Source organism: Phaenicophaeus curvirostris, chromosome 13, assembly GCF_032191515.1.
Source record: "Phaenicophaeus curvirostris isolate KB17595 chromosome 13, BPBGC_Pcur_1.0, whole genome shotgun sequence".
NCBI classification, from domain to species: Eukaryota; Metazoa; Chordata; class Aves; order Cuculiformes; family Cuculidae; genus Phaenicophaeus; species Phaenicophaeus curvirostris.
This window is the reverse complement of record NC_091404.1, coordinates 8,600,581-8,615,383: the sequence shown is the minus strand read 5'-3', so window position 1 is coordinate 8,615,383 and position 14,803 is coordinate 8,600,581. Positions and strand designations below refer to the sequence as shown.

Here is a 14,803-nt window from a genome sequence, read left to right as displayed (position 1 = left end):
CCTGCAGCTAAATAGGAGAGCAGGTGTCTGAAGTTCAAGCTCTTCTACAAGGCCTCTGCACCGCGGCCCATAAGGCAGAGATCAGAGGCTTTCAACCATCTGACTTCCCTGGCGAATCCAGGGCATGAACATCCCAAGATGCTCCCGTAACATTTGGAGACTACAGCCCAAACCACCTCTTTCCAAGAAAACGGGAAAGCCCTGGTGAGCACCCATTTGGAGGGGTGCAAAGCCTGCAGCCTGGCTTACAGCACTACTCCTTTTCAAACTCAGACCACGTTCTTATCATTTACTGGAGGAGATAAGATTTGTCTGTAAAAGCTCCAAAGAACTTCCTTTATTTTGTCTTACAGAGCCAGGTTACACCTCCTGCCTCACCAGGAGCCTTGAGCTATCTTCACAAACTACTGTCTCCGCTGACTTTCTTCTTTCCACGTCTGGTCTGGAACACCCTCCTCACCATGTGATTATCGCAAAGGCTTCTCCCAGCCCTCATTTTTTTTATTCCCTGGTATTTTTAGAAAGTAGCTTGCTCTGGTTTCACTGTCTGGGGCTGACTGCTTTCTTTTTTTGCCATAATTGAACTCTTCCTTCTTCCTCTGTGGAAAGCGCTCCAGAAAAAAAACTGCTTTGCTTGGACCGGGCTGAGACGTGGTCAGCGCCTGTGTCAAAAAGCAAAGCGGAACCAAGAAGCATCACACACAACTAATTGTGGACGTGAAACCACTAACAACGTGGCCAATTATGTGAAAGATGTAAAAATACAAGGGCAGAATGATAAAAATTCATAGAATCATAGAATCTATGGAAGAGACCCACCGGATCATCAAGTCCAACCATTCCCATCAATCACTAAACCGTGTCCCTCAGCACCTCGTCCACCTGTCCCTTAAACCCCTCCAGGGAAGGTGACTCAATCTCCTCCCTGGGCAGCCTCTGCCAGTGCCCAGTGACCCTTTCTGTGAAATATTTCATCCTGATGTCGAGCCTGACCCTCCCCTGGCGGAGCTTGAGGCCATTCCCTCTCGTCCTGTCCCCTGTCACTTGGGAGAAGAGCCCAGCTCCCTCCTCTCCACAACCTCCTCTCAGGTAGTTGGAGAGAGCAGTGAGGTCTCTCTCCCCTCAGCCTCCGCTCCTCTCCGCCGACACCTCGGGACGGCACCGCGACCCCGCGCGGCCGCAGCCGAGCCCCTGCAGCCCGCCCTGCCCACCCCTCTCCCGGCACGGACGGCGCCGGGGCCAGCGGGGAGAAAGGCTTCGCCCGTCCCGGGGCTCGGCGAGCGGCCGCACCCGGGATGAAAGCTCCGCGCACCCCCAGTTTCGTGCCCCCCCCCCCGCCGCCTCCCCCTTACCCGCAGCGCCGCCAGGTCGATGCCGTCCAGGCTGCGGGCGGCGCAGTCCCGGGCCATGCCGCCCCGCTGCCCGCTGCCCCGCGGCCCGGCCCCGCCGTGCCCCGCCGAGCGCAGGAGGGCGGGCATGCCCGGCCGCGCGGAACGCCCTCCCCGCGCCGACAGAGCCCCCCGGCAACTTTTAGCGGAGACGGAGCCTCGGGGAAGAAAAAAAAAAAAAAAAAAAAAAAAAAAAGTTAAGCGAGGAAGTGACGCGCGGTGCGCGGGGTCTGGAGAGCAAGTGCCGCGGGGAGCGGCTGCGGAACGGGGGCTGGAGGAGAGGAGGCGGCCGGGAGAGCTCCTCGCCCTCTGCGGCTGCCTCACTGGAGTCCTCCTGCCCAGCCACGGGCACCGCTGCCCTCTCCTTCTCCCAGACCGCGGGCACCGGTGCCGTCTCCCGAGCCACGGGTGATGGGACAAGGGGAAATGGCCTCAAGCTGCGCCAGGGCAGGTTCAGATGGGACGTTAGGAAAAATGTCTTCACCGAAAGGGTTATCGAGCACTGGCACGGCCGCCCAGGGAGATGGTTGAGTCCCCATCCCTGGAGGTGTTTTAAACACGGAGCTGAAGCGCTGCGGGACATGGCAGATGACGTGGTTAAGGATGCGGGTCCAGAGAAGGGCTACAAAGATGATCCGAGGGCTGGAGCACCTTCCCTGTGAGGACAGGCTGAGAGAGTTGGGGTTGTGGCTTGTTCAGCCTGGAAAAGAGAAGGCTCTGAGGAGATCTTATAGCGACTTTCCAGTACCTGAAAGGAGCCTACAATAAAGTGGGAGAGGGACTATTCATAAAAGCCTATGGTGATAGGATGGAGAGGGATGGGTATAAGTGGGAGAGGGGCAGATTTAGGCTAGACATTAGGAAGAATTTCTTCACTATGAGAGTGGTGAGGCCCTGGCACGGGTTGCCCAGGGAAGCTGTGGCTGCCCCATCCCTGGAGGTGTTCAAGGCCAGGCTGGATGGGCCTTGGAGCAACCTGATCCAGTGAGAAGTGTCCCTGCCAATGGAAAGGGTGTTGGATGGGCTGTAAGGTCACTTCCAACCCAAACTGTTCTGTGATTCTATGACCCTTTCCCAAAGCCTGTCCCAAAGTGCTGCTGTGAGAGTCAAGAAGGCAGCATGTTACTATAAACTCTGCTGCCCTTTACAGTCTTTTGCCCTGTAATTATGACCGCGGAAAGAACATAGCGTACAACTTCACTGTAGTGGGTTGGAAGGACTTGTGGATATTTTTGGGCCTTGCATTTGGAGTAAAAAAGCCCAGTGGAAATGCATGTTACTAACACAGAGTCCTTAAACATTCCTGAACGATGCTCAGGGCTGGGACATTGTCTGCTTGCAGGCAGTGAGCAAAGGGGACGAAATTCTGAATCAGTATTTTCACAATCACAGACGTGAAATCAAGTCAAAGCGGGCAGCACATCTTTGGTGCCTGTTAGCACACCACGGCAGATGCAATGCCAACAGCAGAGTGGCAGTGTTGTAATAAAAGCATTTGGCAATTTCCTTGAAAGAAATGCTGATGTATCATTCAACTTCAAAGTACTCTTTTAAGACAGCCCACTCTGGGTATGTTAATTGCTAAAGCGACCCTGGCTTTTTGCTCTCCATCTGTCTGTAGGCCAACATATTGATGCACTGCTGAGAGATTTGAGACCAGTTGCTGCATTAAAGCATAACTTTGTTGAAGAACTAAATGTGCTCATTAGCTGTACACAACAATGGCAGATATCCACATGCAGTGACAGCCCAGCCCAAGCCCCTCTCTATGGCTTGACCCTCTCTCTCCTGGGCAGCGTTTGGAAAATTACGGCCCTCATGTCACCTTTGACAAAGCTAAGCCACAGTTTTTCTCCCTATTATAGCCTTCCTGCCTTACATAAATCCATCATTAGCCTTTCTGCTTGTGTTATTTCTCACAATCCCTCTTTATCTCTTCTGTAGCCTTCGGGCCGTCCTTTGTCTCCTGCCACTTTCCACTTCCTTCCTGCTTCCCTGGTGAGAACTGGTGTGAAACTCCCAGCTGTTGTCTACCAAACATCCTCTCTTGCTCCATCTTTTAGATTCTTTGCTGAAATTAATCCTACCCTACCCGCCTTGCTCACCTCTGGTGAGTGCTCCAGCCTGAGGATTAATTTCAATTTGACAGAAAGCTCTACCCAGAAATGATATGAAAATCTGGTTTTAGAAGTATAATATGGCCTGTAGTGTTCCTGCAGGCATATCTCGGCATCTCTTTGCTACTTGCATTTATCACCACCTTTCATCACCTTCCCTTCACTGAACCCTCTCATGTTGGTACTTTCTGTGGATGCACCAGTCCCAATCACACAATTGAGGGCAGAGCTCTGTAAGCGATGATTCCCTTGCTGCCAAAGAGGCAGCACATCTTTTCCCCATAAAGGCCTTGGAGGGCGAACAGAAGCAATAGCTGGTTTTGTCACTGATATGCACAGCAGATCTATTGAAGGTGGAAATACCACTGAGACAAGGCTACTTTTCAGAGTAGACGCAGATTTACAAGCCCTGAGTTCTTGATCTCCAGCCTGATGACTCGTTCTGCAGAAACAGAAACTGTGCTCCCACTGCGCTCTACAGCCTCGCGCCCTGCTTCTGCTCCACAAAGCACCCCACGGACTGGGTGTTTGGGCTGTTGCTGACTTGCAAGCGAGCTGTCACACCTTGGCTCTTCTGCATGAAGTCACTTGGCAGAAAAGCTCCCAGGAATTACAAAATTCATTGCCTTATCAGAACCTGACTGTTAATAAACTAGAAGCCCACATTCATCGCACCAATAATAAGAAGTGAACAGCATCATTTAAGAACAAATTAAATTAAAAAAAAAATTAAAATACACCTCTATCACAAGAGAGAATTAAATGCTATCAGTGTGGCTTTCCTAACAGCCATAGTCAAACCCCTGCAGCCAAATTCAGCAACTACAGACCTGAACATAAAAACCTTTCAAAGGTCTATATGTATTCAAAGGATGTTTTGTGTTGAAAGGGAAGCGCAAGCACGAAGGGGGAAGAACTTCCTTTGTTTCAGCAAAGGAAATGCCATTGTACCCCAGAAGTATGGGGCTAATCCTGAGCTCTTCTGTCTGCATTCCCCTGCTCCACCCTCTCAAACTCAGATTTGGGTCCATAATAATACTACCAATATAAATGTTTCTTAGTAAAGGAAAAGTATGTTTAAAATTGAGCCTGGAATTGACATGCAGCCTTGTTTCCTTTAGCTTTGTTTATGCTGTGGTCTCAACTACAGGTGTGAAGCTGGCGGAGAAAAAATTGAGATAACTCAGAACAGAATTCTGATCTGCAGGAAATAAACAGCTTCTTAAATGTGGTTTCAGTCTGAATTGGACAAACTGACTGTTGAGCATTTCTCAGTTCTCTGCACTGTAAATTCAGAGAAATCATTCTTGAGAAAAAGTCATACAAAATCTTCTCCTTGAGATAATCTCCCTGATGCTGCTCAGGGAATAGACATCCCCGCCACTTCAGTCACTGCAGGAACAGCGAGGATCAGCAGCTCATGCCATGTCTGTTACTCCAGAGCCAACCCCCTCTGCATATAGTTCAGCATTTTCTAAATCCCAGCTCTACAACAGGGAGCTCCGAAACCCCAAAGCTCAGGTTAGGCTCTCTGCTGCAGAGGTAGGAGGCAAACTCCTCATTGAGCTTCTTGGGTCCTCTGCTCCCAGCTTCACTGCAGAGAGCCAGAGCCCAACCCCAGTATGCTGGCCAAGCACTTCCACCAGTCAGGTGGGATCCCTCTAAACACCAGCTTTTCTTAGCATCAAAACATCCCGAGAGTTTTCTTTTGCTGGAAGTTTTCTCACCTTCTGCAAGGAAATTGCATTCTGCCAGTGCCAGAGGTGCCTGTTCAGATTGATGCAGACATCAGCACCTTCATCCCAGAATAAGAATGCTTTACTTTTGTTTTTTATATGAACTAGAGATTTTAGACATCTTCAATGTTTCTTTAGGGCACAACCCTTAGCTGAGAGGTAGCGAAGCAACACAAAACCCCATGAAATCTGCTTGTAGCTACAGACTTCACCTTCCCCTTCCAGAAGCTCTCTCTGGATTACTCAAAAAGGAAGGCCAGTCTTTTTGCCCAGTGCTTTTGGAAAACATTTTGTCCTCATTTGGTTGAGCCAGATTAGCAGCTGTTAAATGCTGATTACAGGAGAGCCAAGGGGTGGAAACGGCCAGCATGGTATTAAGCCCAACATTCATCTATGAGTAGAGTCTCTTAGCTGCTGCTATTACTATTTACAGCATCGTTCTGGAAGTGATTTATTGTTACTAATGACTTTTATGAAATCCTGAAGTACAAAAAGAATCTTGATTTATTGGGCCAGCCACTAACTTTAAAGTTCTCCCCTTCCGCTTCCAATTATAGCATGGTTTAGTACTGTGGGTGGCTTTGCTGGGCTGTCAGGAACAAGATTATGCATTAAAAAAACTCTCTGGAATGGTAGACAGCTTGGGTATGTCTTTGTGCTGGCTTGGTGGCCATCACACAATGCCATGAGTGCTATTTGATGAACACAGAAAAGTGGGGTACACTTTAATCAGGTCACACCTTGGAATATACCAGTACAATTTAGTGCAGCTTCTGCAGAAATTCTTTGGATTGCAGGGGAAAGATTTCAGTTTCAGGCTGTGGACTCCCAGTTCCTTACATTTCAATTTGATTAAAAGATGCTAAAAGAGATGAACCACCAATCCCTCCCCCAACTCAATCCACTTCATAACTTCAATGTTTCTGTGACCCATCCCTGCAGTGCTTGGAAATCACAGTAAGATGTCTTTGTTTTCAATGGATTGTTGGATCAGGCTCTGAATATTTCTCATGCTTTCTCCTATTTGAACTAAAGAAAATGCCACTTCATTCCAAACACATTGAGGCTGGGCCAGAAAGTCATATTTAAAACTGAAGCTGTCTTCAGATTCGCATTTTGCAGAGGCTGCTGTATTAGGGTAGAGAGATAGGGTTACTATCTTGAGTAAACTGGGAATACCAGAAATCCAGACAAACAAACCAGAACAGTCATTTCCTGTACAATGCTCAGTGGCACATACAGTAGTTTTCAGCTCTATAAAAATTAAATAACTTTTTTTCAGTTCCTAGCAGCCAGGCTAGTTCAGTTTCACAGGATATCCAAAATGAGACCAAACAGCTTCCTTCCCAAAAGATTCCTGAGTGCACAGGCAAGCTGGAAAAAGTGCCTCTCAGTGCTGCAATCACAGCCAGGATGTCCACCTCACTACCCAGGGTAAAACTTAAAAATACAGGTCTCCCACAAAATTTGCATTAGCTCAAATGCCGCTCTCTGGGACTCTTGCAGATTTTTTTTTACCTTTTTGACTGCACACAAGTGCTCGTGCCTGAGTGATGTGTGTCGCAGTACACTGCACACTGAGAGCATGAGGAACCCTCTCCTCGCAGGACTGATAACCCTCTTTCACTGCATGACCCATGACTTCACAGCATTGTTTCAGCACAGCACTTCAGAGTTTCTCAAGTAAGAATGCTGCTGCTGGAAGTTTCCCGTTTCCCATAAGCCCAGTGCACATCCCTGCTATTCCTGACAACAGCCACACAAACACTTTCAGGGAGAAGAGCTTCGTTTTCTGGAATAGTGGGATTTTGCGCTTCTGTTTTTTGGACTTTCAGTTCCATTGCCAACTGAATCCTCAGTTATGCTTTTGTGCAGTAATACACAAGTCATTTTTATTTCTGTTACACAGAACTTGTTGATTCCCCATGAAAGGTTTTAATACTCTGATTTTCCTTTCCTGTGTCACTCAGTAAATTCACTTTCACTGTATGCCTGGTGTCTGAATACCAGCACAGTACTTGCATGCTGCAGTAACACCCATGCACAGGTGCTGGCTGGTGATTTTGCAAAATTAAGAGCAAGATGATTTACTGTAATAAATTGAACTCAGACTTTTTATGTTAGTGTTGTATACTACTATTCTGCAGCCATCAGCCTGGCTAGGAGTTCTTCCCTTCTGTCCCATCTCCTGCAAAGTTGTATTTTCATTCAAAGTAGCAACCATCTTAAATGCTGTGCAAGGAACAGTAGCTATATGTTACTAGGTCATCAGATCCCAATGGGGTTTAGGAATACCGTAATGAATTTCAGCCCAACATCTGTCTGTTCTCTGAAACAGATGCAATTATGGGGAAAAAATAGCTGTTGCCTCTTCACAGACAGATTTCTCAGTTAAAAAAAAAAATAATGCAAAGAAAACTGACATAGCATAGCTTAATCGCCACCACATTAAATTTATCAGTTAAAATACCACGTGGTGCACACTTTTTTTGTGAAAGCAAAACAAGTTGTGGTAACTTTTCTGGCAGACAGGCAAAGGTTTTGTGACTTTTAGAAAATCTTGCAGGCGTGGTTTTGGTTTTGCCAACCAAAGGCTAACCTTGGATGAGTCAGACCATGGTTCCCTTTTATCTGAACCATTCAAGTTTGGTGGTTAGCTAAGAAGGAACTGGTAGCTGAATCACCCTTGGTTTAGAGGAATTGTCAGATAAAAGTCTTGGGTGCAAGGGTTTAGGGCAGGGTATTGGTTGGGGGTTTTTTAATCCTCTTTTCCAAAAGAAAGAAAGAAAAAAATCAACAACTTTAAAAGCGGGGATGCCTTTTAATGTACTTTTAAAAGAAGAATTTTAAAAAGCAACTTTATCCTATCTTTTTAACCTTTTCAATGCCGTTTGCCATTCTGGGTACATTCTCAGTAAATTAAATAGATTTTTTTCAGTTATGTTGCAAGCCTAACCTGTGCTTCACAAAATTACTCAATTCTAACCTTGTCTTTAGCTACAAAAAAAGCCTACCTCATTGCTCAATTTCCAGTTACATATCTGCAGTTCCCAGACCCATTGCTTCTCCTTTTCTTAGTGGAGGAAAAAACGGCAAAAGAGGAACTGTAATTTATGAGCCCCCATCCAGCCCTGTGGAACAAAACCTGCCCTTTGTGACCTATTAAACATCTTCAGGGAAGTCTCCTCTATTCTCACTCCAATTTCTATTTATTTCTAAATTGCTTTTCATCTTGGTAGTTTGTCAAGTTGGAACTTTTCAAACACACTTGGATGCCCCAGCGCAGTGCTTGAGCCTTTTAAATGCTCCTCTTTTCCTCAAGGGAAATGAATCCCATCTTTGGGATGTTGCCTAATTTTTTTTTTTTTTCTGTGAATGTGTGTGACTGCTGGATGGGAGAGGCAAGGGGAAGCTCATTTGAGCCTTAAGCAACAGAGTCCTCTTCCAACACTAACTCATGAATAAGTCTATGCCTTTTCCTGTATATCCTTGCCAGTTCTATCTAAACATTTGTTATCTTTGTATATTAATAATCAGCATATAACTTCCAGCCAAGTTTCAATTATGTCTGTAACACCATGCTCAGTCTGGTAACAGGCAACACGGCTCTCCTGAGGCTCTGTCAGTATTCTCGCTGCACTTTCCAGAGTGCCTGGGAAAGCAGTGGGTAGGTGCACTCGCCTTGGTGGTGCTGCTGCACGGTACATCTGGCAGCTGAGACTTTAAACGTTTTAAAAATTAAATTTGACAAGTTGCTCAGTGGCTTGGGAAGAATGGGAAGTCTCCGTACATCTGCCAATCATTCACTGATCCTTAGTCATAGAAGCTTTGTGGGGAAGGAATGTGTTTGTGCAGGTCCAAGACCAGGTGTATTCACCGCTTTTATTGATAACCTGGAAACGAATACCAATTACCCATTGCTTAGTTCACAGAGAGCACAAAGAGGCAGCCGTGGCAAGTGGCAAAGGCTGCACTATATAGCAAGCGTGGCTCAGTAGCCTAAACCAATCTAAATATTCATCTCAATAGCAGCTTGTGCCAGGTTATGTGCAAGCCCAGCTTGCACGCAGGGCGCTGGTTGGGCTGTGGCACAGACCCTCCTTCCCACACTGGCCCAGCTGCACCCAGCACAGCCTGGACGCTGCCCGGAGCACCGAATCCGGGGACACTCACAAACTATCAGAAGACAACTGGGGGAGCATCTTGGCACAACACTGTAGCAAAAGGGCCGATGGGATCATGACTGCATAAGCAGACAAGAAAGGCTTGAGAAGGGACTTTACCTCCCATATGGCTTTGCTGAGATGGATGCTGGAACAGCAGCTCTCACATCTTTCTAATAACACACAGAGCAGAAATTAAGGCTTGGATTCAGCACAAGTGGCGCAAAAATTAACAACCAAGGACAAAATGGCTTACTGTGCCCACTTTGAATAACTAAAGCTCTTACTGTATTAAAAAGAAAAGTGACTTTGCATTTTCTGCTAGGGAGAAAATAACGGGCATTTTAATAACAAAAGACGTAACCAGAGCCAGTAGCTGAAGCGGAAATCAGACAATTAAAAAAAAATAATAATAAATCAACCACCAAACCCCAAGGAAGTAGGAACAAAGGTGTCACATGTTAACAGACCTGTTGGTTTCCATTTTTCATGAGTGTCTCACTTTTTGCTTCCTAGTGTAAGTGAAAGAGTACTCAGACCTCCCCAAATTACAGCCATTTTCAGTAGCCTCTCAGACTGTTCTACTAATCCAAAGTAACTGGTGAACAAGATGTCCTAACCTTAGCAGCTTCTGTGTCACCCAGGAGGTCTGTCCCATCCAGAGGGCTGCCTGTCTGCTTTACAGCTGCCAAGTCACAGCCAAGGCCAGAACTGGCATCCTATAGCACACTTTGGCTTAGCCTTCCAGCAGGGAGCATTGGGGATTTAAACTAGCTTCCCTTTTCACAGCAGCTTAAGGTCTTTAAGGAGTTTAGCTCCTTAAACCAATTAAGCATCTTTAAGTCCTTGAGCTCTCATACCTTCTCCGAGCAGTTTGCGTGCTCACATTGCTTCAGAGGGTGAAAGCTGATTTCCTCTCGCTGAAACCAGAGCATCTTATAAGGTCATGGGGTAAGCAAACCCAAGCAGAGTCGGTGAGTCTGGAATCCTCTGCAGACCAAGTGTGGGGTGCTGCACTCCTGTGGCTTTGTTTCTACAAGCACAGTCTTACAGATTTGGAAAAGGCCAACTTCACCTTTAATTCTTCGCTTTCCAGAAGCCTCAGTTCTAAGTAGTAGATGGCCTATGAGCTCATCAACTTTACATGCCAAGAGTGGGAGTAAAACAGCTATTATCCACGTTTACACATCCGTTATGGTCGTGCAGGTGGACATAACTGGTGTGTCATCCCTCTGAGTCCCATCCCAACGCCTTATCTGCCCTTCCTGACTTTTTCCTTTGAATTAGTTCACACTACAAGAAGGAGAACTATTAAGACAGTAATTTGACTTCGAATATGAAAGCTATGTCTCTGAAGTACTGTTTGGGCTTTTTTCTTTTTCTTTTGATAGACTAATCAGCAATATCTTGAAAGCCAGAAAAACACATCATAAATTTTATGCAAAGCTATCACCAGCCCGTTTTGTTTCCTGCAGGATATATCCCATGTAGCTAGATGTATTTATATATAAAGTACAGATATTTGCATTATATGTATATAAATAAAATTACTGCATATGTCCCAAGTTCTGTAATTTTCATAGACACTCTTTTAAAGTAAGCTAATAACCGTAGATCATTATGTTGCATTAAAAAACAGTTTTTAACTCCTGCACAGGAAAAGCAACATGCTGTGGTAACAATGCGATTCTGTAAACAGTTGTGGATTAACATTCAGTGACCACTGAATTTTCTCTGTGAAGTCTCCACCAGCTGCCCAATCTGCTTTTGTCTGTAAGCTCTGTGTCATTTTATAGCAATACAAATACAGTTCACCCACTCACTTGGGGTCAGTGATGAGCTTATGCCTGAAAAGGAAAATTTACACAAGCATTATATGGAGGGCAGACCTGCTCCATTGCTCTGGAGCTGCTGCTGCTTGCTTACAAGGTCACCATCTCCGTTTCTTCTAAAACGGTGACAAAATATCCCAGAAAATGCTCCATCCATCAGCTCTGCCTGCTCAGGACCCAGGCAGTACCCTCTGCGTTAGGCTCTCCCAAAGGAGGACATGGCACTGACCCCCCTGGACCCTGAAGCAGATTTCAGGGGCTGGGTCTTTGCATGGGCTTTCCAAGATGAGTCATGTCCCAATAAAGCACTTTGTAATTCATCGCCTGAACCTAAACCATTAAAATGTACAACTGTAGCTGAAAGGGCATGAAATTTCCCAGCCTAAACCTCCTTCAAACAGGAGGCATCTCAGCAGTTCCTCTCTCACACCAGTGTTTCCTGCAAACGCAGATGATATTTCACCTCACCTTTGAGTCAAAATTCCCCAAGGTCACACAGCTCCTACTGAAACATTCCAGAATAACTGTACCTACCAGCTCAGACAGTGCATTCCTCATCACGTACCCAGCAGAGCTCTCCCGGTACCCAGAGCTCCACAGGTGGGAACAACCACCTGTTCCAAGCTGACTTCCCTCATCAGGCAGGGACCCAGCTGCCAGCAATCAAGGCTGGTAGAGGAGGTGAACACAAGTGTGGCTGGTTTGCTCTGACCTTATATTCTGCCTCGTTGGTAAAACCTTTACAAGGCCTGCTTCCTTGCAGAGACAAAGTGGGGGTGTCTTTGTACTTCTGGGGGACATACAGCAATTGCAGATATTGCTTATATCTTGCAATGTACCTCATCTGCTGCAGCACAACAGGAGTCACAGCCTTGCACAGCAATGCCCTCCACTGCAGTTCATCACGCTTCCTCCAAAGCTTTCTGCTCCATGAGCTGTAGGGTGCCCCAGCTGTAACTTGGAGGACAGCCCTGGCTAGACAGTTTCTCTTCCTCTGTGCGAGCATGCAACTCGTGCACCCTGCCTGCCCTTGTGTAGAAGGATTGTACTCATCCTGAGCGACTGGAGCAGGAATACAGCCCTAAGCGCTTCCAGCCTGCAACCGTGCCGCGCTCTGCATGTGTTCTCACTCAGGCAGCAGTGGCCACGGGGAGCCGCGCCAACGCCTTGTGTGCTCCTGACCTACCCGGGGCAGATTCCCTGCGGACAGGTAGTTGTGAAGGAGGCTGTGATGCAGCAGTGAAAGAGTAGCAATAAGTTCTTTTGTGGTTTCAGCCCAGCTAATATTGTCCCCCTTTAGCCTTGACCTTGGATCTGAAACATTTGGGAGGCAGCAGAGGCTGGCTCACCAGCCCAGCTGTTCTGTAGGCTTCCCTTGGCACAAATTAACACCCATGCTCTGTGCGCTTTCTTTTCTTTAATCTTGCTCTCTAAAACTGGAGATGTGGTGTCTGTGAACACACACACACATGCCCTGTGGGTGTGTTTGTATTTTTCTTTCATTAAAAAAAACAAAAACACAAAACAAAGCAGAAAACCTTTCAGTTTAGCTTTGCAATACTTGAGCCCTTTTGTTCTTTTTGCTGGACTTACGTTACACAGCAGCGATCAATTGTTTTGTTCTTGTCCAGACACGTCTTCCTGCTCAGCCAGATAATAATTTGCTTTACTTTTGTGTGGCTGCATGGGTTTGTGTTTTCCCTTGACATTTCTGTCAACAATGTAACAAAGGTCTGTATTGCCTATCCCCATTCCCTTTCTCTTTTGCGTTTATTTTGATGACTCTCCCATACTGATACTAGCTGGTTTTTGAGTCACATTTAATTGCCTTTGTGGCTACCTCAACTTTTCCAATGCAGATGCTGGCATTAAATTGCCTGTTATCCTGTCCTAATTTCCATGTTACAACGGCTGGAAGGATAATTAGAATTTATCTATATTGTTTTCTCTTTGCCGTGTCCCTTTGTGTTGTTTGGTCTTCATCTAGACTGGGAGGGTCTGCAAGTTCTTTCATGACTATTATTTTTTCCACATGTCCAAGCTCAAACTGAGAATTAGAAAGCTTCCAGGGCTGATCCTTACTTGGACAGCATTTCCATTGCATTTTTCTTTTTAACCTTTTGAGAGCATTTTCTGCAGTTTTTGCCTTCCCAACTGCTCAGATAGAAAAACAGAAGAGGCAGGGAGGGCTCACCAGGGGCCAGACCCCAGGGTGACTGCACTGGAGATACGCTGAAGGTCTTTTGCAGAAGTGCAGGTCTGGAGAAAGGTACCTGGATTTTAGTCAAGCTGAAACCTGATTGCTGTTGGGGTCAGGAGGGGCAGATCTGGCTTCTGGGCAATGCTAACTTTATGCTGTCACTTTTGTGAGGTTTTTTTTACAGTACAGCTGCCTCTCCGAGAGTTTGGTTTGAGTGGAGAGCGTGGTTTCAGCTCACTTCTTAAAATTTGGTGCAGTACTTGGTGTCTTACCCATGTAAAACTGGGAGGTGAGGGAGCCTGGTTTTGTACTTCAAATGGTAAACTGAAAATACAGCTGGTAACTGCCCTCCGTGTCAGAAAGAATCACAAGTTCTGCCAACCCACGTCGCATTAACTAGTTAAAAAAACACAGACCCTGTAACACACAGATCTTTTTTTGTCCTCAGTAGAAGGTGTTGGATCAACTGAAGCCAAATGCTCAGCATTATTACAATCTTCCTTTTAAGCTACTCAGATTAATGGTCCAAATTCTCATTCAGAGAAATCAGGTCCCTAGTGACTGCACTGATTTGACTCTGGCTTTTAGGTAGTACAAACTACAGCAGAATATCATTATTAATTTCAGCTGTCCCCTCTTCTGGCAAATTATCATTCATCTCCCAAAATGGCTATCTCAGCTGGAGACCTTGATTTTATCATCTCAGTGCAAAAAAAACCCCATTGCTTTCTCCCTCCAAATTAGCAGCCTGTGATTTCCCTGGGGAAGTCTCTCTAAGGTGTAGTGCTATGACTTATGCTTGACTAATATCACCAAGACCAGACAGGGCACCAGAACATTTTTACTTTCCAATGCATACCTGAAATCTCTCACCAGGTCCTTGTCTGCCTGCTTACGAGTTAGTCACTTCCTCCACAGCTTGTAGGGAAGACAGCAAAGTTAAAAGAATTGTTGCTCTTTTCTAACAGAGCTTCTCATCAGTGGCTGACTGCTCACATGTGCACTGAATTAATCTTATTCCAGATGAAAACTGTCCAGGCTACAGACCCGGGTCTGATCCTGGTGTCATGACAGCCTTCACCTGGTTTCTTGATGTTACCTGGCCATATCTTGAATTAACCAAGTACCATAAAACGTAATTTCTAAACATTGCAGTGAGCCTCACTGCCCCAGTGTTGCATTTCAAGCTGCTTGTAAGGAGCCTTTCCCATCCCACAGCCAGGGAATTGTCTCGCATGGCTCAGTGCAAAGTACAAGTTAAATATGAAATCCTCAGGAAATTGGTGTAGTGGCTGTGCAGGGTGGCTGGTGGGTCAGCAGTGACACCTCCAGCACACGGTAAACCTGAGGAAAAGCGTAATGGTCTG

At 46.1% G+C, this 14,803-nt stretch overlaps 1 protein-coding gene across 2 annotated transcripts in view; it reads right to left on the bottom strand.

Moving 5' to 3' along the window:
* NRK (Nik related kinase) overlaps positions 1-1,504 on the bottom strand; it is a 95,491-nt gene extending 93,987 nt beyond the window's left edge. For both annotated transcript variants that reach the window (XM_069867965.1, XM_069867967.1), the window contains exon 1: positions 1,353-1,504. In XM_069867965.1, the coding sequence (XP_069724066.1) occupies positions 1,353-1,478 (126 nt within the window). In that variant the 5' untranslated portion in view covers positions 1,479-1,504. The remainder of the gene's footprint in view (positions 1-1,352) is intronic.
* Between the last annotated feature and the right edge of the window lie 13,299 nt (positions 1,505-14,803).